This window comes from Sesamum indicum, linkage group LG4, assembly GCF_026168435.1.
Source record: "Sesamum indicum cultivar Baizhima isolate 11 linkage group LG4, ASM2616843v1, whole genome shotgun sequence".
Taxonomy (NCBI): Eukaryota; Viridiplantae; Streptophyta; class Magnoliopsida; order Lamiales; family Pedaliaceae; genus Sesamum; species Sesamum indicum.
Window position 1 is genome coordinate 2,428,520 of NC_142660.1, and position 27,173 is coordinate 2,455,692.

The 27,173-nt window shown below is 33.7% G+C and overlaps 4 protein-coding genes and 1 long non-coding RNA gene across 6 annotated transcripts; 4 read left to right on the forward strand and 1 right to left on the reverse strand.

Moving 5' to 3' along the window:
- Positions 1-3,677: 3,677 nt before the first annotated feature.
- Positions 3,678-5,690, forward strand: LOC105160069 (amino acid transporter AVT1I). Its single transcript, XM_011077333.3, has 3 exons — positions 3,678-3,852; positions 3,954-4,561; positions 5,027-5,690. Exons 1-3 carry the CDS (start codon positions 3,735-3,737, stop codon positions 5,546-5,548), a joined length of 1,248 nt encoding a protein of 415 aa, XP_011075635.1. The 5' UTR covers positions 3,678-3,734; the 3' UTR covers positions 5,549-5,690.
- A 2,705-nt stretch (positions 5,691-8,395) lies between these two features.
- On the reverse strand, positions 8,396-9,556 carry LOC148788243 (uncharacterized). Its single transcript, XR_016065112.1, has 2 exons — positions 9,417-9,556; positions 8,396-9,278 (listed from the first exon to the last, which is right to left on the reverse strand). It is a non-coding gene; the product is annotated as an uncharacterized LOC148788243 (long non-coding RNA).
- On the forward strand, positions 8,567-9,846 carry LOC105159967 (extracellular ribonuclease LE). The gene is made up of 4 exons (XM_011077203.3): positions 8,567-8,708; positions 8,811-8,966; positions 9,060-9,258; positions 9,483-9,846. The coding sequence occupies exons 1-4, from the start codon at positions 8,601-8,603 to the stop codon at positions 9,704-9,706; spliced, it is 687 nt and encodes a 228-aa protein (XP_011075505.1). The 5' UTR covers positions 8,567-8,600; the 3' UTR covers positions 9,707-9,846.
- A 3,275-nt stretch (positions 9,847-13,121) lies between these two features.
- Positions 13,122-14,997, forward strand: LOC105159968 (intracellular ribonuclease LX). Its single transcript, XM_011077204.3, has 4 exons — positions 13,122-13,327; positions 13,424-13,579; positions 14,017-14,209; positions 14,552-14,997. Exons 1-4 carry the CDS (start codon positions 13,223-13,225, stop codon positions 14,803-14,805), a joined length of 708 nt encoding a protein of 235 aa, XP_011075506.1. The 5' UTR covers positions 13,122-13,222; the 3' UTR covers positions 14,806-14,997.
- A 1,503-nt stretch (positions 14,998-16,500) lies between these two features.
- Positions 16,501-25,748, forward strand: MIRO1 (MIRO-related GTP-ase 1). Of its 2 annotated transcripts, none has more exons than XM_011077205.3 (15): positions 16,501-16,679; positions 16,771-17,076; positions 17,757-17,889; positions 18,085-18,234; positions 18,597-18,773; positions 18,891-19,142; positions 19,834-19,902; positions 20,968-21,023; positions 21,412-21,493; positions 21,945-22,156; positions 22,243-22,312; positions 23,196-23,308; positions 24,093-24,243; positions 24,674-24,860; positions 25,339-25,748. In XM_011077205.3, the coding sequence occupies exons 2-15, from the start codon at positions 16,865-16,867 to the stop codon at positions 25,410-25,412; spliced, it is 1,938 nt and encodes a 645-aa protein (XP_011075507.1). In that variant the 5' UTR covers positions 16,501-16,679; positions 16,771-16,864; the 3' UTR covers positions 25,413-25,748. The 2 variants fall into 2 exon arrangements, with proteins under 2 accessions (XP_011075507.1, XP_011075508.1); XM_011077206.3 differs by having other exon boundaries at positions 16,853-17,076.
- The last annotated feature ends 1,425 nt before the right edge of the window (positions 25,749-27,173 follow it).

The window sequence follows — 27,173 nt, forward strand, 5'->3', positions numbered from 1 at the left end:
ACGCAGACTGAAATATATCTGATGTTTGGGTTTGTGTAGAGACGCCTTATCTTGATATTTTTTTTTTTTTAATTTGGCCCATTTTCAAATGGAAATCAAATACATATAAAACACATATTATTCGAACATATACAATAATATATAAGAGACATTATTTAACAATAAATAGTGAATTTTGTCTCATATACTACAAAACCAAACAAACAACACCTATTTTATATTATTTTAAATAATTGACAAAAATAAATCCAAACATGCACAATTCTGACACATATTTATTTTTATTTTTATCTCTCTATCTCCATAGAACATAGCAAAACACTCCAAGAATAAATCTTACATAATGAAGCATTTTCTTTTGTATAGTTTTCATTCATTAAATTATTTAATATATTTAAATTTAAAATTCAATCTTAATACATTAACGATTTAAATCAACCGGTGCATTTAAACAAGATAAAGAAACAACAAACTATTATAAAAGTAGGCATACACCCATATGCAAACCAAGCAATTTTTTCCACCTATATAAAAAGAATATATATAAATATATATTCTTAACTTCATCAGAATTTAAAGCAATAATTTCACCATCCTCCCCCGAGATTCAAATAAATATTTTATGATCAAAATATCCTTATATATGTGACAATATACCTCTTCAAGTGCATTAGCATGTGGAGATGTATAAGAGTAGTTTGGTCGGAAAAAAAAATTAATTATTTGACATGCAATAAATTAATTAGGAATAAATATAAATTTTCATTCAACATTTTTGCTAATATTAGTAAATTCGATAAATTTTAACTAATGAAGAAATCTATTTATTAGATAGAAACAAATGTTATAGGTATTAAATATAATTTTACAAATCATAAAAAAATTTAATGTAATTATAATAAACTTTAGATGAGGGTTGGGTAATTATCCAAAATTTAGACCATCCCTTTGAATTTGGCTTTGTTTGGAACCACATTTTTGTGACTTTCTTTTTGGTGGATTTGAAATTGAAAGCTCATGAAAAGTGGGATATGATTGATGGATAGTTGGTATTTATTATATTTTAAGTTGATTGAAGAATGTCAAAAATGGATGAAAATATATTTGATATTAGTTTTTGGAAAGACAAAATTATTGCGATATTTATGAGTTTGTGACGAATGTCGAGTCCATCAAAAATATTTTTTTACTAGAACTTGCAAAAGTAATGAGTAGGGTCAAATTCATAAAAATTGGTTTTAAATTAATTCTTTTAAGAGTAGAAGTGAAATAAAAGGAAGGGGTTTTTTTGTTTCAAAATCTAAATCTAAAGTTGAATAAAAGAAAATCCTTAAAAAGAGAGTAATTATGATAAAAATATTCGAGTTAAAGACAGAATCATACTCAATTTCATAGTTGTTCATGGATGCAAAGATGACAATCATTCATGATAGATAAATTGATTATGGTCATTGGTACGACACAACAACCTCACATTTTCTTACCTGTGGATAGTCAAGAAATGTCAATTGACTAAATCCCTAATCAGTGGATAACCTTGAAAACATTTTCAAGATTTAATTTACCAACAACATTAGAAACTAGAAAGGCTCAATTCTAACCAATAAATTCCTACGAGGATGTATTTAAGTTAGATTGTGCATTTTCAACTAATCGAAAACTACGGCATAATCAATTATGTCGTGTTACCGTTAGTTATTGAACTAAAAAAATAATTACGGATTTACAAGTTCAATTGGCTAGGCAAATATACTTGACAATAAACAATGGACCCTATTATTCATAAATCAGATTATTCATAATAAAAGCACAGAGAATAACACAAATACCAATATGAATGAAAGTATAAAGCATAAATTAGATCTCATAATATATTAGAATCAAGAATTCACCGAATCTTTAACTAGAAATAAAATAACTAGTCTAGCATGCTACTGAGAGAACAAATAAAAGGAGAAGAGAAAATATTATAGAAAAACGCGGGAAATATCGCAAAGACGAGAGATCAAAAAAATGTTCATATGGTGAATTATATGACTTATTTATAATAATAGCTACCTAATTCTATTAGAACTAAAAAAGGTAAATTTCTAATTAAAGTAAAAGACTTAAGGAATTAAAATTATTGTCCTAAAGAGATTCTTCCAGCAAAGGTAATTTTCAATCAGTCAAAGGAATCTCAATCAACGTCAAAACCTTCCAAATTCGTCTCTTGGACATTCTTTTTTCAGCCACATTCTCCCTGGTTTAAGCGTGGGCACGCCTAAATTATCCTTCTAATATGCCCACATGTTGGTTTTGACTTCTTTTTCTCTTTTTCACTTCCTCAATTCAGTATAAGCTAATGTTGCAATGTAAAATTTGATTAGGAGCATTTTAATTACAATAGATAATAAAAATATCAGTTGAAATTATGATAAATTACACCCATACCATATTGATTTTTGTCGAGCACTAAATTGGTAATAATTTTTCAGAAATTTGCTTTTAAGTACCATTTCAGTGCGATGCTAACTGAAAAAGGTGTCTCCACTCTCTTGGGAAAAATAATATTTTGCTGTCCTAAATTTATCACCATCGTTTCTGAACTTCCAAACACGAATTAACGTTCATTATTTAATTGTGGAAATTATTTTTAATACAAATTATTTAAAAGATGATGTGAAATTTGTTAGTATATACAAAATTTAAATTTTTAATTATAATATTTAGATAATTATCATATTAACACAAAATATGATTTATAAAATTATACAAAAATCATACTAGTGTGTATCAATTATGTTCACTATATGATGACCCCTACTGATTTGAGGAAGGGTACGTAAAATTGGAAATTTTTATAATTAAGAATGGATAATTAAAAAATGTAGTATATTTCAGCGAATGTAAATCGTATTTAATTTTAAATTAAATGAATTTAATAATTTCAAAATCAATATACTTTTATCTTTTTTGTCTCTTTTTCATGTTCTTTCTTCTCAACCAACACTGGAAATCTACTCATCATCACGGACTTCACTTCTGAACCAGCCACATTGGGGAATTATGAAAAGTAGAAGAAACATGAAAGCAAACCACCAACACTACAACAACATCAATATGCCACCTCTTTTCTCTCCTTAAATCGAAAATAAAATGTTTGTTACATTCGGTGAATCACATGATCAGGGTTGCTACGTTTCTTATGTAATTGATCAGTATTTTGTATTTATTATGTGATTCATCACTTTTTTCAGGCCTTATTTATAAAGTAAGATTGGCGGAATAGCCTGTTGTTTATTTTCAAAATATTGGGTCCATGTTTTGGCATGAAGGTCAAGTGTAAAAAGTGATAGTATAGTGATGGTAGTCCGACCTATTGAGGTGGGTTTGTAATCAGACCCACAGAATAAGATAACTATTCAGTTGGCTATGTTGCCTCAAAAATTTGACTAACATACATCTTTTTGTGGTTGAAAATTTTGATCGAAATGAGGTTTGGTCGAATCAAATCAATTACAAAGCAAATGTAATACACTTGACATGTGATTAGTTATTTTTTTATGAACTATATGACAATAATACTGCAAGTATATTGCATTTATCATATGATTGGTTTATGTTCCAGCCAAACGTGATCATCTAGCTTAAAATTTCCCCTTGTGGTCATGTAAGTGAAACAGATCAAACAAGGTTTAAACTAGAAGTTTCCCTCTTTATATATGCATGATTCTTGAAAGTCATAGCAAACGATGGATTCCAGTAACATTGAGAAATTGGAGTCACAGAGACATCCCCACTCACCACAACCACAAAACAAAGGCACCACATTCATCACTACTTGCTTCAATGGCCTCAATGCTCTAACAGGTCCTTCTAAATTTCGATCACATGTTCTCAAACTCTTCATTCCTTAATTCTTACATCATTTTGCAAGTTCATCTATTAACACAATTCTTGTTTTTCTGCAGGCATAGGCATACTATCAATCCCATATGCACTATCAGAGGGAGGATGGACATCCTTAACAGCACTTTTCATGATATGTCTTGTTTGTTTGTACACAGGTTTACTCCTGAAAAGGTGCATGGACACAAACCCTCTCATCAGAACCTATCCCGACATAGGCGCGCAGGCGTTTGGCCGAAAGGGAAGAGCTGTCATATCCATTTTCATGTATCTTGAGTTGTTCTTGCTTGCAGTTGAGTTTCTTATACTGGAAGGCGATAACTTGCATAAGCTCTTTCCAAATTTTTGCGTCCACGTTTTCGGAAGAAGAGTTGGAGGCAAACAGGCCTTTATTTTGCTCACGGCGCTTGTCATGCTTCCTACAACATGGTTCAGGAATCTGTCTCTTTTAGCTTATGTTTCCGCAGGTGGGATTTTGGCTTCCGTTGTCCTTGTTGCGACGGTTTCTTGGATTGGCGCGGTTGAGGGCGTGGGGTTCAATGAAAAGGGAGTTCTCTTGAGGTGCGACGGATTAGCGACGGCTATAAGCTTGTACACTTTCTGTTATTGTGGTCATGCAATTTTCCCTACTCTATGTTCCTCCATGAAGGACAAAACCCAATTCCCTAAGGTATTTAATTAATTATATTTTAAAATACTCATTTCACTTAATAATTATTATTTTAGGTCATTTTAGTGTCTACAAACTCTTTGGGATTCGTAATCCACAATCAACATAATGGGTTAGGGTTGTAGAACTTATCCAATATTAAAATTTTTTGACAGTCAAATCAATATCGAGTTTATGGTAAAGTTGGTGAATATATTAAATATATACATATATAGGAAGAGGGTTACCATACAATCATGATGTCATATGATTACATGTTGTCCCGTGTTTTGCCATCAACGACTCTCAACCTAGTTCTAGCCAATTTGGGTCAGGCCATATGTGACTCGAAATTAAAAAAATGAAATCCTTAACTTGTTCGATATTTTGTTTACATCTGAGGACACTGAGAGTTACATTGATTTACTAACATGAATTACGTACATTTCAAAACCTGATTTTTATTTTGTTGGGTTCTTGTTGCAGGTTCTGTTGGTATGCTTCATTTTGAGCACGATCAGCTACGGATCGATGGCAATCCTAGGATACTTAATGTACGGAGACAATGTGATGTCTCAAGTGACTTTGAATCTTCCCACAAGAAGCACAAGCTCGAAAATTGCAATATACACGACGTTGATTAATCCGGTCACCAAGTACGCTATAATCGTTACCCCAATCGCAACAGCTCTTGAAGAGACTCTAATCTTACGGAATAGCAGAACGATGAGCTTAATGATCAGAACAACTTTAGTGATAAGCACCGTCACAGTGGCTCTAGTCGTCCCATTTTTCGGATATGTGATGGCGTTCATCGGGGCGTTTTTGAGTATCAGTGCCTCAATCTTGTTTCCGTGCCTGTGCTACCTCAAGATCAACAAAGCATCTCGGCGTTTTGGGGGCGAGTTGATGTTCATTCTGGTGATTCTTGTCTTGGGGTTTATTGTTGCAGTGATGGGGACATTTATTTCTGTAAGAGAAATTGTGCGGCATGTTCAAAATGTATGAATGTTTGTCGATAACTGGTAATGAAATGTTGGCTGATAGTTTGGTAATAAGATTATTAAAGAAAAAAATGCAAGCAATCTCCTTGTAATATCGCAAATGAGCAAATTAACCTCTTATGAGAAAATAAATAGCGATTTATCTTCCTATATTTATTAAAATACAATAATTTACCCCCCCTATGATTTTTAAAATGAAGCAATGTATAGGAAGGTAAAATTGCTTCATTTTAAAAACTATAAAGAGGTAAATTGCTATATTTTTTTTTTTACAGGAGATAATGTGCTCAGTTTCAATATCACATGGACTAAATGGCTATTCACCCAATATTAAACGAACGTTATAGTGCTGCAATAACGGCAGGCATAGAGTTTGTAGAATCCGACGTCGGTTCCATACTTTCACTTTTGTGGATGACGATGGACTTTCAAGATTGATTGGATAATTCCCCTAACCACCCACCCATGATCACCTTGCCTGTTTATTATTGAAAAATCAAATAATATGAGATTCACTCAAAATTTAAATTTTCATATGCAATTTTAAATTAATAAAAATTAGTGCTTTTATTTGCCAATATTTTTTGTTCATTTTAAAATGGGAATAAATTCATATTATTCTATATATTATTTCAATGTTATTCATCTAAAATTTACTGAGCCCTAATAAATTAATATTTTTTAAGTATTTAAGAATATCTTCTTGCAAATTAATAGCATAGAAACATTATTTATCTATTTATTTTTTTAGTTGGATATTTATTATTATATATCTAAGTAGTTTTTATTATTATTTAATTAAGGATATGGATGTCTTTTCACAATGAAAATAAATAAATGAGTGATTCATACTTTTATATAGATTATAGAATTATAAATAGATTATAGATTATAGATCGATCGAAAAATATCTTCCAACAAATTAATCGCATAAAATATTATGTGCCTATTTATTTATTTTAATGGGATATATATTATTGTTGTCTAAGTAGTTTAGATGAATTGGGATTTAGGACTCTTAAATAGTCTTCTTTTGATATAATTTTATTCTTTTATAATTAATTTTGATTTATTTTTAAAAAGATTATGCAAAGGTATGGATGTCTTTTCACAAGAGGAACAGTCAAATGAGAGATCCATACTTTTATATATTGTATAGGAGAATAATCCAAGGACCCGTACGATATTAGAAATATTAAAAAAAAACTTATAAAAAATTAAATACCAATTACATCCCCTGTGATATAGAAAAAAACTAAAAGAGAAACCCACCGAAGCTAGAGGATGTGATACACCCGTGTTGACTGCAAGAGGGGTCTAGAAATTATATTTTTTTGACAATTTTGCCCTTCTTTCTCCTATTTTTAATGTTGCACCCGATTATGTATACTATATAATATATAAATATTTTATTAATAATAAAATATTATTTTTTATGTAAATATAATTATATTAATATTTTTAATATAGTATTATTTTAAAAATATAATCAAACTAATTAAAATTACTTTTTAAAAGCAAAAGGCGGCGGTGGCGTATTGCAGAGGAGGGTGTGGCCGTGCCCTCTATCGCTTCCTCACCTTTGGGCGATGCGCCCTCTGCAAGGGGGCAACAGGGGTTGGGGGAGGGGGGGTAGACGGGGGGTGGAGCAGGGGCGGTGGAGTGGGGTGGGGTTTGATTATTATTTTTTAAAATAATAATTTTATTTTTATAAATTATAATTATAATAATTTTATTTTTATACATTATAACAATTCATATTATATAATTACATCCAACTCATTTTCTAAAGCGACGTAGGACTAAAAACCCCCCAAAAATATTCAATTGGCATGCTATGTCATTTTTCGATTAAAAATTAAATTTCGGCTACCGAAAGACTAAATTTTATCGATTTGAAACTTAATGGACTTACAAAAAATGGATATAATTATCAGACTAAAATTAATATTGAACATATTCAACGGACTAAAAAATATTTTTTTCGATATGAAATTTTAATTTTATATATTATAGATATATTATAAGTATATTTTAATAGGCTTAGATTGACCAGGAGGGGCATTTTAATTATTATTTTTAAAAAAATAGGCTTAGGTTGACCAGGGGTGGTGTAATTCATTATTCATAGCATAGGGACAATTTTTTATATTAAAATTTTCATAGGAGATTTTTTTATATATTTTCATAACACAGGGGGTCAAAATGAATCTAACTCTATAATATAGTATATATAGATATTTACACTCAACGTACGTGCATTTGAAATTCTATTTCAAATTTTATTGTGTTTTCTATTTGGATTGACGTATACACGTGTTATATATAAAACAAATAACATAGCTTTTATGCATGTAGCGTGTGTATGCTAATTGAAACAAAAATGTAACAAGATTTAGAATAAAAAGTCCAATACGCAATACAAGCGTGGAGCACACACATACGTAAACAATCTCAAACAACTTTTTTCAATAAAATTATTTACATACCAGTCAGAAATTACATAAATAAATAAATTTAAATTAAAAAATTAAAAAAAAATAATTAATCCCATAACAAGTAAAATATTAAATAATAAATTGTAGCCATCAATCCTAATTCTTACAAAATTTCCATTTAAACAATAAAAATTTGCTGTCATCAAATAATTTCAATATATATAATCTGTCCAAAAGATACTTCCCCAAACATAGGAAGCTTCAAACTCCCTTATTTTTCCTCTCGTCCACACTTTTATTTATGGCTTTCACACTCTCAACCGCTGACTTCCGAGTCCAATCATTGAGACAAGAGAAACTTGAGAATGCTCATCATCATCGAATATGCCAAACTGATCCAAATTCAGATGTACGAACACTTTACAAGTCATACATTACATTGTCTCAATCAAAACAACACATTCATACCATAATCACCAATCATTATCATTAATCATCATGTTCACACTCCACACATTAACTCAGTTCACATTTCCTCCTCCTGTCTATAAACATTGCAGCATCAAAGGGTTCAATCATCTCCAAATAAATTGAATAAAGAAAAAGAAAAAATAGAAAATGGTGCCGAAATTCGATAGTTCGGTCTTGATCAAGCTCTTGCTCTTGCAATGTGTTGCGGTGTTGTCGGCTGCACAAGATTTCGATTTCTTTTACTTTGTGCAACAGGTCACTGGTGTTTCAATTTCTCCGTTTTGTTCTGAAGTTTTAGCTCGATTCGGTAGTATCACTTGACATGTTTTCGTGTGTGCTTTTGTTGTAATAATGCAGTGGCCTGGATCATACTGCGACACAAAGCGAAGCTGTTGCTATCCGACGACAGGGAAGCCCCCGTCGGATTTTGGCATCCACGGACTGTGGCCGAATTACAGGGACGGATCTTACCCTTCAAATTGTGATCCTAGCAATCCCTATGATCAATCCAAGGTTTCTCATCTTGTACTAATTACTTCTCTAACATTTGAACTACAAACGTCAGAGATATTGGATTGTCTCAAATGTTTCTGCATTTTCTTGCAGATATCCGACTTGATAAGTAGAATGCAAGAAAATTGGGCAACCCTTTCCTGCCCTAGCAACAGCGGCTCGACGTTTTGGTCACACGAATGGGAAAAACACGGGACGTGCTCCGAGTCAGTGCTCGACCAACATGGCTACTTCAAAGCTGCTCTCGACCTCAAGTCTAAACTCGACCTCCTCCAAATTCTTCAAAGCGCCGGTAACCCTTTATCCCATGATCTTAGAGTACGTCAAGAATTGCAAGAAAGAAGTAGAACGTGTAAGAAAACCATAGAAGAAATCAAAACATAATATAAGAACCATCGACGATTTATAATTAGAATGTTCGAAAAATACTATAAAATTATAAGAACTAACCATCGACGATCTATGATCTTGCTGTACGTAGACTAACTTTTGACTTCGGATATAAATATGTATCAGGGATCAATCCAGACGGAGGGTTTTACAGTTTGAGCAGCATAAGAAGTGCTATTAGGAAGGGGATAGGGTACACTCCAGGGATAGAGTGCAATGTAGATGAAGAAGGGAACAGCCAGTTGTACCAGATATATGTTTGTGTTGACACTTCAGGTTCTGAGTTGATTGAATGCCCTGTTTTTCCAAATGGGAAATGTGCCTCCACCATTGAGTTCCCATCATTTTAGACTTGCAAACCATTTTTCTTACATAGTTTAATGTTTTTGCTTTTGTCATCTAATTCTTGTGTGTATTCACCATTTCAAACTGTACTGTTCTCTGAACCAACTTGTAATAAATATTGCAGATTTCATGGATGCATTTTCAATCTATTTGTTTTTCTTTTTTTTTTTTGCTTTATTTGAGGTTTTTGTAATAGCTAGTTTCAACGAAAAGGAATTGAAGATAAAAAGAAAAGATTTAAATAGGAAAATATGTAAGCAACTCTATTGTGATATTGCAAATGAGCAAATTACCCCCTTATGAAAAAACAAATAATAATTTACCTCCCTGTATACTTTAAAATACAACAATTTACCCCCCTATGATTTTTAAAATGAAGCAATTTACCTCCCCGTATAAGGATATAGGGGGGTAAATCGCTATATTTTTTTTTATAGGGGGTAATGTGCTCATTTTCAATATCACATGGTGGTAAATGGCTATTCACTCGATTTAAATAGGTAGATTACCTGTGGTTTGAATAAATAAAATGAACAACTGCAGTTACACTCTTGATTTATGATCTATTTACACAAATCATTCATATTCTTTGCATATTAATTACAGAAATCCCTATGTGTAACTTTTCAAAATGTATAGATGATTTGTGCAAATAATATTGACATTTCTAGCGGGTGTATATATAACTTTTAAAAAAGCAGAATAGTTTGTCTAAATAAACCATGAAATTATCCCTAAATAAAAATAATTATTGTGCTTTCATTGAACTGTAAGTAGTATTTGGCATTTTTTGAACAAAACATTTGTTGAAACTGTTTATTACAGACGTACACGCAGTTGCTCTCTTGTCTTAAAGATTGGGCAAAGCTTTCATTATCAGCCAAGCGGAATAACGACATTTATACAAGAACAATAACTGCCTTCCACGGAAAATACAGATAACTCCCTAAAAGTCGCATGTTTGGTTTGTTGATTCCCACCAAGTCACACAAATTGGACTTTTTTTTTTTATTTATTTAAATCATGTTTCATCTTTTATTTAGTTTTGAAATATTCATTTGAATAAAATATATGATGTAAATATTTTAGACAAGACTTGTGTGTTTATATTAATTTTAAAAAAAATGCATCAGGATTTGAAATAAAAATTTCGATCCGCTAGTCACACTACTACATACATGACATCGCATCATACGTTAGGTATTGTGGCCATTAGAAAAAAATGATTATTGGCTATAATTTAAATAGCTATGAACTAAAAATCATGGCAAATAATTTTTATTGACCACGATTAAATAAAATCAATGCAAAAATATGGCTAAGAGCCATGATAAAAACATCTGACAACGCTTTTAACCATAAGAAATGTTTTAGTCATACCACGGCCAGCAATCGTTGCATGACCGTGATCAATGACCATTTGCTATGACTATTTTATTTTTAAATATGACAAATAACTATTATTAACTATTGCATTTTTTATAATGTGGTGATACCGATGGCGTAAATTTTATATTTGTAAGTCTGAATAGTAACGTGTATTTATAATAAACATTTGTCGGTTCTCCGATGTTTTTTCATTTAAGTAACTATCAATATATATCAACTTTTGTAGACTTATAATGAACATAAAAAAATAGGGTGGAAATGTCAATTCCCATTGACTAATTAGTTACATCAATAAACTTCTTTTTTGTCATAACAAATATATATATTTTAGTTTTTGAATTGTTGGGTGTAAGATTTAGGACTTCGACAAACCTAACTAACAAGTTATTACAACACGGCTTACAAGTAGGTGGAGTTAGGTGAAAATGGTTTTTGTAATTGAATAATTGATTTTTAGGGACAATTACATTTCCCTTTCTTCGAATTTAGTATAATTACGTATAAATTTTTTATGGTTTGAGAAATTATATTTAGTATTCTTGAAATTTGCTGCCGTCTAATAAATAAGTCCCTTCGTTAGTCAAAATTTATCGAATTTCTTGATATTAACAAAAATTCAGAAAAAAAGAATTTTATATTTATCCCAAATTGACTTATTATTGATTTATTGCGGGTCAAATAAATCTTTTTATGATCAAATTAGCCTCGTTCATCTTCACGCGTTAATACATGTAAGGATGTATATCTTCACCGTTATAAGAATAGTTTAGCCGTAAAAAGAATTATTTGATTTGCAATAAGTCAATAATAAGTCAATCGAGGGTAATGTCAATTTCATTCAGTTTTTTTTATTTTTGTTAATATAAGCAAATTCAGTGAACTTTAATTGACAGAGGAACTTATTTTTTAGACGAAAGCAAACCTCATACTGCTAGATATAATTTCCCAAACTACAAAGAATCTACATGTAATTACACCAAACCTCAAGAGCGAGGAGAGCAATTATCCCTTGATTTTAATTACCTTTTTCCGATCCCCTACACATTGAAAGTACTAATTTTGTAATAAATCCTCATGTAATTCCTTTTCTTTTCCTCGGGTGCGGAGAATTCTGTGTTGAATGAGAATTTCTATTTCAATTCATGTTGTATTACAACGAACATGATTTGTAATAATAGAAAATGAAAACCTCCTTAATAGACAGAAAGGAACCCTGTAATGAAAACCTTATGGTACAAGGTAGCAATGAAAGGCCACAAACAAAAAAAAAAGGAATTTAATAGCTTAAAAAGCAAAAAAAATATTTGGAAAAGATGATTGGCTTCTCAACTCCACCTACGTATTTAGTGTTGAAAACGTATAAGCAAACCATACTAACTATACCAAGCAAAGCAACCTTACCCTTTATTATATATATCGGGAAAAATTCAAGCAATTTTATTGTGATATTGTAAATAAGTAAATTATTTTCTTATAAAAAATAAATAGTAATTTATCTCTGTATATTTTATAAAATATAACAATTTACCCCAATATGATTTTTAAAATGAAACAATTTAAGGGGTAAATTATTATAATTTTTTTTATAGAGGGATAATGTACTAATTTTTAATATCACAGGAGGATAAATTTCTATTCACACTATATATATATATGCTCTCCCATTACACTTTCAAAACTTAATTAAATTACAATTTTATATATATATATATATATATTATATTTCTGTACATGTGAAAGGGAATGCATGTGCCCATTACGAAAACTCCACGTAATTAAGTCTTATCCAACAAAAAAGAAAAAAGAAAAAACGTGTTGGAGATTATTAATAATAGTAAAAGACAATAATTATGTAATTAATCACTAATAATTAATTAATTCACTTCCCTAACAACAAACTTGCATTACACCCCTCTCTCTAACTCTCTCTCTCTCTCTCTCTCTCTCTCTCTCTCTCCATCTATACATACATATATATATATATAGGCAGGCATATACTGTTGTGGATATTCCATTTTCCTCCCCAAGAGTTTTGCTTATAAATACAACTCATCTCTACAACACGGCCAATACTTCATACATTCTTGTCCAAGTCCGAGGAGTCACATTAAAAAGTTGTGAAAACCAACACCATGAGGTCAGTTAAGGGTTCAGCAGCGATCACGCTTCTTCTCTTACAATGTCTCTCCATTTTGTGTTCTTCCCAGGATTTTGATTTCTTCTACTTTGTTCAACAGGTTAACTACTCTGTTATTTTTCCATGTCTTAACATGAATCCATCCCTTATATATCAACTTTGCATATAATATACTTATCATGTGATTATGATACAGTGGCCTGCTTCGTACTGTGACACGAGACGTAGCTGCTGCTATCCCACAACCGGAAAGCCCGACGAAGATTTCAGCATTCATGGGCTGTGGCCGAACTATAATTCTGGCAAATATCCACAAAATTGTGACCGTGAGAGCTCTTTAGACGAATCAAAAGTAATCACGTATTCTAATTTTTACTGTGATATATAAAATGAGCAAAAAATCCCTGTAAAGCAAATGAGCGAACTACCCATATGATTTTTTTTTAGCAATTCATCTCCCTATAATTTTTTAAAATAAAGTCCTTAGACAGGGAGGTAATTAAATTACTTGAATGTAAAAAGTACAGAGGTGTAAATTGCTATTTTTTTTTATTATAGAGAGGTAATTTGCTTATTTACAATATCATAGAGGGTAAATTAATTACATTAAGCCCAAAAATAAACTATTAGAAAAAGAAATTAATTTAACTTTTAATAGCCGCAATATATGGCATCTCTAATTAAATTAATTAGTTAGTACATATTATTTTATTAGTATTTTCCATTTTAATTTTTTCTCTCCATAATGTGATTAAAAATTAGGTGATTAATTTGAAATTAAATGTACAGATCTCAGATCTTGTAAGCAGAATGCAGAAGGATTGGCCAACCCTAGCCTGCCCAAGTGGAGATGGCATGAAATTCTGGGGTCATGAATGGGAGAAACATGGGACATGCACCTCCCTTGATCAGCACAGTTATTTTCAGGCTGCCCTTGAACTCAAATCCAAAGCCAACTTGCTCCAACTCCTTGGGGATGCAGGTATCTATCTATATATATACTAGTCCAAAGGACCAAAAATTATTTAAAAATTCCAATTTTACCCTTGAGTTAGGCTCGATTTCTGATACGAAACTTTTGATTGAACTAGTAAATGGTATGTACGGATGTAAATATATATATGTGGATATAACTGAAAAAGTATCGGAGGAATTCGTTCCGTAGAGTTTTAGGGCGTCCTTGTCCTGAAAGGAAAATAAAAGAATCACTCTATATATATAGTTACATGATCAAACTTTCAAATTCGGCCCGGGCTAGCCTGACTTCTAAACGAGTATTTATATGCACGAATTTGAATGGACGAAAATAAAAAATGTGTTGCAGGAATTCGTCCCGGAAACTTTTACAGTTTGGAGAGCATAAAGCAAGCAATTGAAGAAGGATTAGGGTATGGAGCCTATATAGAATGCAATGTTGATCCAGAAGGGAATCACCAGCTTTACCAGGTTTACCTGTGTGTGGACACCTCTGCCTCTAGTTTCATTCAGTGCCCAGTTCTCCCACATGGAAGAGGATGTGGAAACAACATTGAGTTCCCTTCATTCTCTTCTGATTCCCAATCCAGGGATGAACTTTAACTCACAAACACTCCCTCAAAAACTAATTCTCAGAGTTTTATCATCATTCAGATTGATTTGTCTTGTAACTGAATAATTTACCTTTGTTTAATTACTTGTTTTTGGTTAATTCTGATGTTGTTGCATTCTTGACAAATCATTTGTATCACCGATGTATCCATATATTTGATATATCGTCTTGTTTCTTGACAACATTCAATATACTTTTACTCGTTTTTGAAGTTTTTAATTTTATATTTGTTAAGTATTGATCTCAAATATTACTAGGAAAGCAATGTGAATATGATTTTGATTTTTCTAATTAGTTCGTAGCCTTAGGATTTATTTTTTTAATAAATAATTATCAAAATTGAGTTTTTTTTATACGTTAATTACAACAACGACGGTATGATATATATATATATATATATATTGATGCCGTTAAAATACATTTGATCTAAAAAGAAGTCCCACTCAAGTAAGGCTCGATAAAGAGCCCATGAGTGCACCTAATCCAAGGGGAAAGGGCTCTCCGCCCAAGGGCCCATGAGTGGCCCTTGGGAGAGATAGGCTCTAGCTGAGGCCTGTAAGGGGGATGACTCAACGCCCATCTAGGCACCAGAGTTCCCACATGAACACTTGGGAAGAGAGCCGTCTGGCCACATGGAAGGAGGTTGGTCAGTAATCTGTGACGAGGACCAAGGATCTAGACCGATCATCTCATATTACTCAAACACTCTCCTTAAAAATTTAGGGGCATATTCTACTAGAAGACCTATCTAATCACAAGAACCCTCACCGAACAAAATCTTTCAACATTATTGCCAATCGCTTCCAGATTCATAGGAGGCCTATCTGCAGCAACTACTGACTTGAGCTCCAAGGGATCACACATCTTCGCTCGGTAGGCATTGGCTATAAAAGTCAGCCTCTCCTCTCCAGTAAAGGGTAACTCATTTTTGGAACATGTACACAAAAAGCACGAATAATTTAAGCATTCCACGCCTACGTTATAACTCATTAGTGCTTCATTATGCTCAATTCTTGTTTTTTGCCCTTTCACAATTTGATTCGGGAGTGAGAGTGCAAATGCATTTTTTGCAGGTTCTATTTCAAAATTTGCAAAAATTTAGCTAAAGATACTCAAGGTCAAGATATCTCTAAACGAACAACTTGTTGCTAGCATTATATATATATATATATATCTTAGTAATATCAAAACAACAACGTTACAAATATTCCTTTATTTGTACAGCTTAATATTAATCAATTTTTATTCATACTCGAGATTTTCTACTTCTTACTATGATATATCAGTACAATGTAAAATACCGAATAAATTAATCCCTACTAATAATTTGAAAATAAGCTGTCGGTAAATTAATCGAAGTAAACAATGTTTTATAATATTGTGCACCAATGATAAAATTTGATTTTGTTAGATCATAAGAAATGAAAGAGCTATTATTCCATTCCATCATAGATTATGATCAATAATTGAAGTTAAAGAGTTACAAGGTGTTATGCATATGTAGCATGTAATGATTTCTCAACGCCGTTGATTCAGTGGGCTAATTGTTGGGCCCATAAAATCAAGAGGCCCAAACCACTATCCAAATTCTTCACTTATTGGGCTACGGTTTAATCAAATTGGGCTTAGGCCCGGCTGAATAACCCAAGTCAGCTTACTAAACCAAAATTATCTCCTGTCACCGCGCACAACCTGTATGTTCACCTACGCCGTTTGATCAAATCCCTCGTATCTTACAGTTCTGCTATTGCAGCTCCGCTTTAAACCCTCGGTGCAAATGTTCTAGACAAGGAAACCATTTTTCTGTGAAGAGAAGAAACCTCTCTCATTTCTCTGCTATCTCTCGGTATTCCCTTTCTTCAAGGTATGTTATGTGCGTGTGTATTTGCTCGTATTTCCATTGATTTTGAGTTGGTAGATAATTGTTTAATCATATTGACTTTTTCTCCGTGAAGGGTTTATCGAGCTGTCAAATCAATCACCAACAGCGTTTAAGCACACATAAATCTGTAATCTTGAGATCATATTTTCCTGCAGTGGTGGCCGTGAATGGCGGGAGGTGCTTCAGCTTCTGGTGCTGCGGGGAATGCTGTGAGAATTGTGGTGGCGGGCGATGCGAAGACCGGGAAGTCGAGTTTGATAGTTACAGCCGCCGCAGAGAACTTTCCGACCAATGTTCCCCCGGTGTTGCCGCCCACCAGGCTCCCCGAGGACTTGTATCCTGACCGGGTTCCTGTCACCATTATTGATACTTCCTCGAGGTCTTTGAACAGTTCCTTTTTGTCTGTTGAAGCTTGGCGAGAAAAATTGCAATTGGGTTGTGTTTACTGTTTAGGATTTGGAAGAGTTAGTGGAGTTTCGGCCCCTAATTTGCTCGCGTTTGGTGTTGTATGTGTGGGTGGTACTTGGAGATTGTCAAACTCCGACTGTTGTTTGTAATTGTTCCTCCAATTTTGAAGCACTGCGGTTGTTTGCTGTATATAAGTTTATGTGTGCGTTTGGATGTATTGTACAATTTAGTATGCACATTAAATTAAGAATATATGTGCATGCGAGGTGGAAACTGGTATCGTGAAAATATGTAACTAAATGCCTATATTGATGCACGTGAGTTTAAATTCACCCCAAAATGTGTGAACATTTGTGTATAGCTGAATCATGAAACATGCTTTGTCTGGTTAGAAAGCTATTTCGAATTCCAGCCTTATGAATATATCAATCAAAATAATGTGCGTGAGTGTCTGTGGTTAGGGGTATATTTTCTCTTCATGCAGGCTACCTCGTGCATTGAGTTTAAGTCACGAAATGATTCATATTTTTAACTGCATGGTTTTGTGGTTATGTATCTTTAGGTTTTGTTATAGTTACTACATATACTTTTTCAGTTGATACCCTTCTACATTGAAATTTGATAACATTTTGCCAATTCAATTGACTGCAGTCCTGAGAACAGAGGCAAGCTTGTTGAAGAACTGACGAGAGCTGATGCCGTTGTCCTTACTTATGCATGTGATAGACCTGAAACTCTTGACAGATTAAGTACTTACTGGCTCCCTGAACTAAGGCGATTAGAGGTAATTAGACAAGAGCTTGGCTATTGAATTGATTGAAGTTCTATTACTGTGTGCTTGAGCTTGAATAATTCCTACTCTAGTTGTTATCTAATATTTCAGAATGCTTTTTAAAATGCTGGAATGAATAATTTTTCTTGTTTGTCTTAATTTTAGCTTAATTTACTCGGGTGATTTAGCTTGTACATCCCTGGGCAGGTTAAAGTGCCTGTCATTGTGGTGGGTTGCATGCTAGATAAGAGAGGTGATCAACAGCCTGTTAGTCTGGAGCAGGTTATGTCACCAATAATGCAACAGTTCCGGGAGATTGAAACTTGTATTGAATGTTCTGCGCTAAACCATATTCAGGTTAGTATACTTACATTTTACTAATATGCGAAAAGGTTTAGATTTTGTTAGATTTGATGCTAGCATCTTAGAGACTTAAATGCAATTAATTTTCTATGTACTGTGAAGCAGTCTTATTTTCTAACCACCTATATGTCTCCATTGTCAATGTATTTCAGTTTCATCTACTTTTATCAACAATGAAACATTGACATATCTGAAATATGTAATTTGATGATCTCATTTCATAGAAGTTTTCTGGCTCTATGCTAATCACTAATCTGCTTAAGATTTGGCTGTTATGGAACACTTTTGGGCTTCTTTGTTTCCATGCTTTATGCATTAAGGCAAGTTTCTCAAGTAATGGCGGTCACCTTTTGCAGATTCCTGAGGTTTTCTACTATGCGCAAAAAGCTGTGCTTCATCCGACTGCTCCACTATTTGATCAGGAGCAACAAGTTCTGAAACCACGGTGTGTAAGGGCTTTGAAAAGGATCTTTATTCTCTGCGATCATGACAGAGATGGTGCCCTCAGTGATGCAGAGTTGAATGACTTTCAGGTGCAGTTCTTCTAATTCTGTTTAAAACTTTGCATTTCTGCAGTATTTTTATCATATATGATAATAACTTTCCTGCATTAGCTGCTATTCTGACATGATATAGTAATAAATATGCAGGTCAAGTGTTTCAATGCCCCACTACAACCATCTGAAATAGTTGGTGTTAAAAGGGTTGTGCAAGAGAAATTGCCGGAAGGTGTTGATGATCGTGGTCTTACATTGACCGGCTTTTTGTTTCTCCATGCACTTTTTATTGAGAAGGGACGTTTGGAGACAACATGGACTGTCCTTCGGAAATTTGGATATAACAATGAAATTAGACTTCGTGATGATCAGTTACCACCCCCCATAAAGAGATATCCAGACCAGGTAATGTTTCTTTCCGAATTCCAATAACAAATAGTATGAACTATGTAAAAGATTATTGTTTGGAAGACCTTTTTCTAGTTAGTTTAAGCCCGTTCCCAGTTATCCTCATCCAAGTAGTTGGGATTCCTGTAGTTGTTTCTTTCTTCTTGCTATTTTGAACATCAGTATATCAGAAGTATTCCTATTGTTTCATGTTTCTGTTATCTATTGATATCTTGTGTTCACTTTCTTTAAGATGACATGGGTGTTGGGTAACTGTAATTGCCACCCCTTTGTTTGGGTTTTCTTCCCTTTAAGACACCTGGATATGCTAGTAGTTCTTTGACATTAAGTTTAGGTTTAATTTATCTCTTTTCATACTTTGGAGGTCTGTTTTGTTGTGGAAGAATCTATAAGCTTCTCTTCAGTAGATAAACATTCATTTCAGAGAAACATATAGAGGATCTCATGAATATTAGTTGCTAGGTTTTATTATGTACTGTTTCTTTAAATTGAAATGAGCTGCTAGTACAAAATGATAATGATCTATCTATGGAAGTACCACAAGTCCAGCGAGTCCTAGGCACCTGCATGAAATTCTTGGGAAATTGTAAGACCCCTTCACTCTGTGGTTGTCCTACTTAAAGCTGTAATTTCCTCAAGACCCTGTCTTTGTATTTAAATTGCTAACACCTGATTCTCATTTGTGTAGAGTGTGGAGTTAACTACTGAAGCTGTGGAGTTTCTCAGAAAAATTTTCTTCACCTTCGATGTTGATGGTGTACGTAAAGTCTCTTCCTAGATATATCTGCATGTGTTTATTACTTAAAGCTTGATACATTGTTGTTTCAGTTGATTCCTTAAAATATTTCTTCATTTGAGCCTTTATTATTGAATAATAATTCAAAAATTTTTTGCTCTCTTCTTGTTGTTGAACATAGTTTCTCATTTATATCATACTTAAATAATGTATTCTATCAGTTTGGAATTTCGTAAGTTCAGGTCATCAAATGCCCTGTTGTAGATTCTGTTAATCGGGAAAAGGACCATCTATCAATTAATGTCACTTTGAGATGGAAAACGTAATTAGGTTTCCGTATGTGACCTGCAGTTGTTGCTTAATAAACAACACTTATGCATTTATTTTCCTGTACTGTCTTGGATAGTGTCCTGCATTTGAAAATGTACCTTACACAACCCATTCAAGAACTGTAATTAGGCTTGGCAACAGAACTGAGTAGCTGGAGAACATCCCACTTTTACCTTAAGATTTTTTTACAAGCACTGATGCTGAATTCATTGTGTAGTTTATCAAGCACATTAACTTTGAAGGCAGATAAATATAGAGTTGGACCCTGTTCATTGCAGTGTCAATCAGCAATTTGGGTTGCTTTTTAACTGGGTTGGAAGAGTAATAATGATGCTGAATGTGTTTGAAGTACTGTGGTGCTTGTTTCGATGACTGATTGAGTAGAATACGTAAGGCTGAAGCCAGCACTGTTGCCTGAAAGTGCATTTTCTGCTACTGTTTATACAGAGCTTGAAGCCTAATTATTGCTTGTGTTGCTCTTCATGGTTTTTCTAAGAACAGAGTTTTTGGAATATTGAGTCTCTTGTTAAAGAAATGGTTGACAATGCTGAGTAGTTTCATATTCTGAGACTCCTATAAAAGATCTGTCAAGTATGAATATGCACTTTAATGGTAATATTTTCAATTATTTAACTCCACATTTTACTACTTTTTTGGTTATTTACTGATATCATGTGTTGATCTGGTGGTTTTTTCCACTGAATTCTTCTTCCATGAGGTATCAAAATATTGATTATTGGTTCTCATGCTATTCAGGATGGAGCTCTTCGATCTGCCGAGCTTGAAGATTTGTTTTCCACAGCGCCTGAAAAGTAATATGAAACAACTCATTTACGTTTGTCCAATGGTTTGAAATTCGAGCTCATGATTATCACTTTGTTATAACCATTCTTCTTAAATTAGATGTCTCTTCCCTCATGTTCTTTTAGAGAAAAAACATGGAAAACCTAGAATCACACATTTTCTTTATTGAACTTTGTAGTGTAGTGGATATAGTGAGCATACTCTAAAGAATTCTGAAAGCTTAGAAGCAAGTTATTTCTAGTATATTTTTCTGGCCATATTGATATTCACTCAAATTCAGTTTAAAGTAAGTGGTTTAAGCTGGAAATTTTGTTTTTTCGTCTGTGATTATTTTGTTACATAAAGCAGTTGTCGTTTTGACTTTTCACTGATGTTGCTTAACTTTTTGGAATTTAGTCCTTGGAATGAAGCACCATATGTGGAAGCCGCGCAGAAGACTGCTCTGGGAGGCCTATCACTTGATGGGTTTTTATCACTGGTCTGTGTTGTGTTTGTTCTGCCATTGAAAATGCTGTTCATCATAACCCATGAGTCATTATTCTTCACGACTTTGTTGAACTATAGTCTGTCTGTTTCTCATCCTTTCCCATTGTTTTTGTGTATCTCAATGTGCTGATCCTTGTCTGCGCCAGAAAAAATATTTAGCAACCCCCCCCCCCCCCCCCAAAAAAAAAAAAAAAAAATCAGACCCATACAGTTTATGAAAATAAAATCAAAAAAGAAAATTAATTTGGATACCTCGATGAGGGCATGGTAAATCCTATGAAGCTTACTCATGATTTTGTGTGTGGCTGGGGCAGCCTGCATAGGTGTGTCGCTACAGTTGCACTTGCCCCCTTAAATTGACACAATATTTTTGCCGACATAAAGCCTTTTCTGCAAACTAAATATCTTTTCTGCTCCCACTCTGACAATTAAATGCATTGCAGTGGGCCCTTATGACCCTTCTAGATCCAATTCGTAGCGTGGAGACCCTTATATACATAGGTTATGGTGGCGATCCCTCATCTGCCATACGTGTAACTCGAAGAAGACGTGTAGATCGTAAGAAGCAGCAAACAGATAGAACTGTGTATCAGTGTTTTGTCTTTGGACCAAAAGAGTCCGGAAAATCTGCTTTACTGAATTCTTTTATTGGAAGGTACCTTTGGCATCTACTCAACAAGAAAGTATTTTCAGATGCATTATTTTATTTTTCTTACGGAAATATGCTCATCCATTTTATAGGCCTTTCCCTGAAGAATATGTTTCAACAACTCGTGACCGATATGCTGTTAATGTCATTGATCAACCTGCAGTAAGTATCCTCCTATCTTATGATTGCTTTGAGTTGAAGTCTTGAAGACTTGGCACAAGAAGCTTGCTTGCAGGAATATGTTGTCTGGATGAGTTGACAGACATATTATATGTCCTAACATATGCTTGCTTAATATTATGGAATTATGAAATCTGCTTCAATAGATTAAAATTGTTACGTGTACACCTGTGTGGATCTGAAACCATCCCACCCAACACCAGTCCAATGGACCATGAGGACTAGATTTATTTGGACAGGTTTGCAAGGGGTAATATGAAACTGAGGGTAGTTCATGTGATATGATAATGTGTTGTGAATGATTGATAGTGATAGGATAATATGCTGCCATCACCTTATCTTGAGATTAATCAAATGAGAATAGAAAATCCAGACAAATATAGAGAACTGATGATTGCTGGTAGATATTTGCTAGTTTTCACAGAACTTGGAGATGTTACAAAAGAAGAAAAACTAAATTGGCGTTTTCAACATTGAAGCTCTTTGTTGGACAGGAGCTCTAAATGCTATCAGCAAAATTCGTTGAATCAAAGATTTTTTCAGGAAAAATATGCCACTTTTGCAAATGTTTCCTAAGAGAAATCGGTTGCGTCCTTAGTTGCCATGTGATAAATTGTTTACTTAAATCCTAAGTTAACATTAGGAAAGAGTTTGCTCTAAGTAGAAATATTTTATATCCTAAATGATGTCCTTGATGCTGCTTCCATGTGAGTCTTGTTACATGTTTAAGGAATGTCTAACTTTATGTTCGGAGGTACTATAAAGACTCTGTGTAGGGAACCTTTTAGCATATGCTCCTTTGCGAATTGCCTTTCATCCATAAAAACATGTGTTTTTGAATAAGTATTTTTTGGCATCTTGACAGGGAGTTAAAAAGACGCTTGTGTTGCGAGAAATTCCTGAGGAAGGTGTGAAAGAGTTACTATCTAAGAAGGATGCTTTGGCTGCGTGTGATGTGGCAGTGTTTGTTCATGACAGGTAGCTGATTTGCGTCTTTAATTATTATTTAATTGCATCTGATGGATGACTTTTATATTTTGTCATAGTAAAATACTCAAATTAAATTAGTATTAACAATGCAAGCATTGAGGAAAAATAGGTAATGCGGGTCTTGGATTTGATATTTCAATACATCTTTTGGTCCCTTCTAATACCAGCAATCACTAAGAAATTACCTTAACATACATGTCGATTTATAGTCTTTTAATGTGGAAAAACCAAGGCATTTATGCTAAACATGCATCACAATCAGCTTTGTCCTGATCTTTCACAGTCAAAATGGTCTCTTTCGTCAGTTCTTTGCAGCTATTGCTTCTACATGACAATCACACTGCTGCCACGCTTTTCCTTTCCTACATTCTAAGAAAGCAAAAGCACCTTCAATCAGTTGATATCAAACTACTTGGATGAGAAAATCATCCTAATGAAGAAAATATTGCATAAAAGAACTATTTCGAATTGTAACATTGTAAGCTTGTGATAGAAAGTCCACATAAATCAGCCTCAAGTTGCAAACTACAGAACTTGCGTGCAGATCCCTTGTGAAATCCTGTAGTTGTCTTGATTAGATTTTCCATCGTATGTGCAAGTATGAATATTTCATGCATGATCTGACAACAAGAATACACCTGTTGATACCGTTTGATAGAAAAAATTAGAGTACAAAGATTGTGATGAGGCAGAAATAAATTTTTCCAGTTGTCAACACATGAAATTGCAATTACCATTTATAATTTACAGAGTGTGATTTTTGCTATACCAGTTCTCGTGAGCCTTCGTGGGAGAAAGCGACCGAGATGCTTGTGGATGTTGCCAGTCAAGGGGAAGCTACTGGTTATGAGGTGCCTTGTCTAATTGTTGCTGCTAAAGATGATCTTGACCCTTTCCTGACTGAGATTCAAGACTCAACACGGGTAAAGATCCGCTCCTATAGCCTCTCTTCCTATGTTTGTTTACTGGTAGTCCTTGTATGCTGTGCATGAATCAGGGACTTTGAATGGCTTCAGCTTGTTCCCTTTTGAAGCAGACTGAGACAAATTTGTTGAAGCCTGCACCAATGAAATCTCAATCACATTTGACCGTAAATTGAGTGATCTAGCTTAGGAATTCATAAAAGATGTAACCTTTTCTAATCAAAAGCTATGCTCTGGGGTGCTAGGTTGATCGTAAACTCATCCTTTTTGTAACCCCTCCGATTTTATTGTGGATCTGTATCTCACATGTGAACCTTAAAAAATGCATGGAGAAAAATGTTGCATTTATAGAACACTGGAGCTTCTGTTTGCAACATAATGGATGTTTGTTTCTTCTTTCAGAAGCTGATAGTTTTATGGAATTAAACAGGTAAGCCAGGACATGGGGATAGAGGCACCTATACCTCTCAGCACAAAGCTGGGAGATTTCAGTAACATATTTCAGAGAATTGTGAGGGCGGCGGAACACCCTCATTTGAGCATTCCTGAAACATCGGCCGGAAAAAGCCGTAAGCAGTATCATAGGCTTATCAATCGCTCCCTCGTGTTTGTATCAGGTATTGTCGAACATCATTTTCATTTGTTCTCTTGCAAGCTTGTTGAAATCAAAATTTTCGCTCCATTGCAGGAAGTGTATTTATATTGTCCTAATATTGTTGATATGTCATGGTTGTTAACACAATCTGGATTCACAAACTTTAAGACTTGAAAAAAATAACACTGGCGTTCCATATCGTTGCTTGAAAGTTTAATTGTTCGTTTGATGTTTTTTTCCCTTTGTGCCTAGAATACCTCTTGATTTACCTTTTTTTCATTTAGATTTAGAACAGGTTGCTGATAAACATGTGAATAGTGAGTACGGAAACTCACTTGTTTCATGATGATATCTCTATTTTGCTCATAACCGTTCTTTGATCTTCAACTATTTTAGAAAACCATAATGCTTGTTTGAAAAGCTTATCTTGCATCTTCAATTACTAAGCACTCTTTCACTCAATATAATGCGAAACCTTCTATCCATCTATCTGCTTACAGTTGGCGCTGCTGTGGCCATTGTTGGGTTAGCTGCTTACCGTGTGTATGCCGCAAGAAGGAATTCTTCCAGTTAGGAAGAAAATCAGATTCGAACACATATCCCACCCATAGGCAGAACAGCTTTTTCTCCTCATTTTCGTCGACAATTGGTGATTTTTCATTTTCATTTCTTTCTTGTTTTGGGTGGGGAAGTTTGGGGGAAGGTGGTTGTCTTCTAGTTGCATATGGTGAAACTGGTATAGGGAACATGACATGTAATGTTCTGGTGCCTATAATTTTCCAATGACCACTCTTCCCTTGTCGGTCAAACCCGTCTAATGGGGCTGTTTTTGGTGGACGGAGATTCATATGATGTTATAATTAGTTTTTGTTATTATCGATTCATCATAGCAAGAAACGCATTTATATGACCGACTGCGCGTGTGATGGTGCATCACAGTTTTTTCTGTCATGTTCAAATGTTGTTGAATAGCATCCATGACCCTTGTGATGGGTATTGGTATATCGACTATGCTATATCATCTGTGAAATTATGTGGGGTGGTTGTCATATACCCCATTTCTCCGACATTATGTTTCCTTTATATATTTCTTCCTCTGCTCTTTTAACTTTCCCTACAGATTCTCTCTCCACGATTTGCGTTGATTGTAAGAAAGTTATGAATTTATAAGCAGCAACAGCAACAGCCAACAGGAGTAGCAGGCAGCTTTTAAGATTTAATAATAATAACAATACCACCAAATCCATCCTTCATCAACTTTGGTCCTTTTCCTGTGTGTTGATAATTAAGTGTTAGCTGAAATGATTGTGTTTGGTTGCAACATAAAGAAAGTTGGAGACATTCGTAATTACTCACAGCAACCAAGCCAAAAAGTCATTTGCTATTGGATTTAGTGTTTCATCATCCTAAATTTTGCTTAATCAATCAACTGGTTATTACTAAATGCGCAATTTCCGGATCTGTATTTATTCCAAATCCTTTTTCCAACTCTGCTCTGAAAACAAGACAAGAATTTGGATTGAAGACTTCAAATCGAAAAATACAATTTCCAAATTAATATAAGCCCTGTAATTGTATGAGCTTTTTCACCATCATGTTTATAGTATTATTATTTTATTATCTCCCATTCAATACTCTGAATTTTCTCCTAACATTTGGTACAGTAGACCCTGAAATGAGGCGTCCCATGATTGGGTATTGAGGTGAGTGGCAGAACGAGTCCCTGTCCCTCCCTCATCATTACATTCTTCAACACGTGGATGGACGGATGATGCTGTCTTACTCTAATTCCCAAAAGATTTGAATGCAAATTGAGATGGCATAGTCTCATTCCATGTTCAACAACCAAATCTGCCTACCTCCCTCGTTTATGCCGAGTTCATACCATGTGGGGTTGCGATTTGACCAACTCATCCAATTGGAAAAGGCCACCATCGGAACCACATATTAATTTTTCTTTCAAAAAATTAAAATAAAAATAAATTCATATATGATGCTAATATAAAAAGATGTGGCTTCATTGGTGTTGTAAATGAGTAAATTATTCGTCTATAATATTTTATTTTAATAAATTAGTTTCTCTTGTATTTTTTTACATTGAGCGATTTATCTGTTGACATGATTTTGTGTAATTTACGCGCTTTTTTTAATTTTTTAATTATAAAATTAAATTTATGGTCTTATTTAAGAACTATTGAATTGATTTCAAAATTTTCTGTTTGATTAGTGGATCAATTGTTTAGATTTTACTTAATTCAAATAACTGTATAAATCTAAAATTATGTATTTACGAATATATATTTTAGTAAATTTTAACAAAAAGTATTATAAGTAA

Coding starts and splice junctions, on each gene's coding strand:
- MIRO1 (XM_011077205.3), top strand. CDS start 16,865: ATGGCGGGAGGTGCTTCAGCTTCTGGTGCTGCGGGGAATGCTGTGAGA. Junction 18,235..18,596: donor CTGCGCTAAACCATATTCAG/GTTAGTATACTT, acceptor CACCTTTTGCAG/ATTCCTGAGGTTTTCTACTA. Junction 23,309..24,092: donor GCAGTGTTTGTTCATGACAG/GTAGCTGATTTG, acceptor TTGCTATACCAG/TTCTCGTGAGCCTTCGTGGG.
- LOC105159967 (XM_011077203.3), top strand. CDS start 8,601: ATGGTGCCGAAATTCGATAGTTCGGTCTTGATCAAGCTCTTGCTCTTG. Junction 8,967..9,059: donor ATCCCTATGATCAATCCAAG/GTTTCTCATCTT, acceptor ATTTTCTTGCAG/ATATCCGACTTGATAAGTAG. Junction 9,259..9,482: donor CCAAATTCTTCAAAGCGCCG/GTAACCCTTTAT, acceptor AATATGTATCAG/GGATCAATCCAGACGGAGGG.
- LOC105159968 (XM_011077204.3), top strand. CDS start 13,223: ATGAGGTCAGTTAAGGGTTCAGCAGCGATCACGCTTCTTCTCTTACAA. Junction 13,328..13,423: donor TCTTCTACTTTGTTCAACAG/GTTAACTACTCT, acceptor ATTATGATACAG/TGGCCTGCTTCGTACTGTGA. Junction 14,210..14,551: donor CCAACTCCTTGGGGATGCAG/GTATCTATCTAT, acceptor AATGTGTTGCAG/GAATTCGTCCCGGAAACTTT.
- LOC105160069 (XM_011077333.3), top strand. CDS start 3,735: ATGGATTCCAGTAACATTGAGAAATTGGAGTCACAGAGACATCCCCAC. Junction 3,853..3,953: donor TGGCCTCAATGCTCTAACAG/GTCCTTCTAAAT, acceptor GTTTTTCTGCAG/GCATAGGCATACTATCAATC. Junction 4,562..5,026: donor ACAAAACCCAATTCCCTAAG/GTATTTAATTAA, acceptor TTCTTGTTGCAG/GTTCTGTTGGTATGCTTCAT.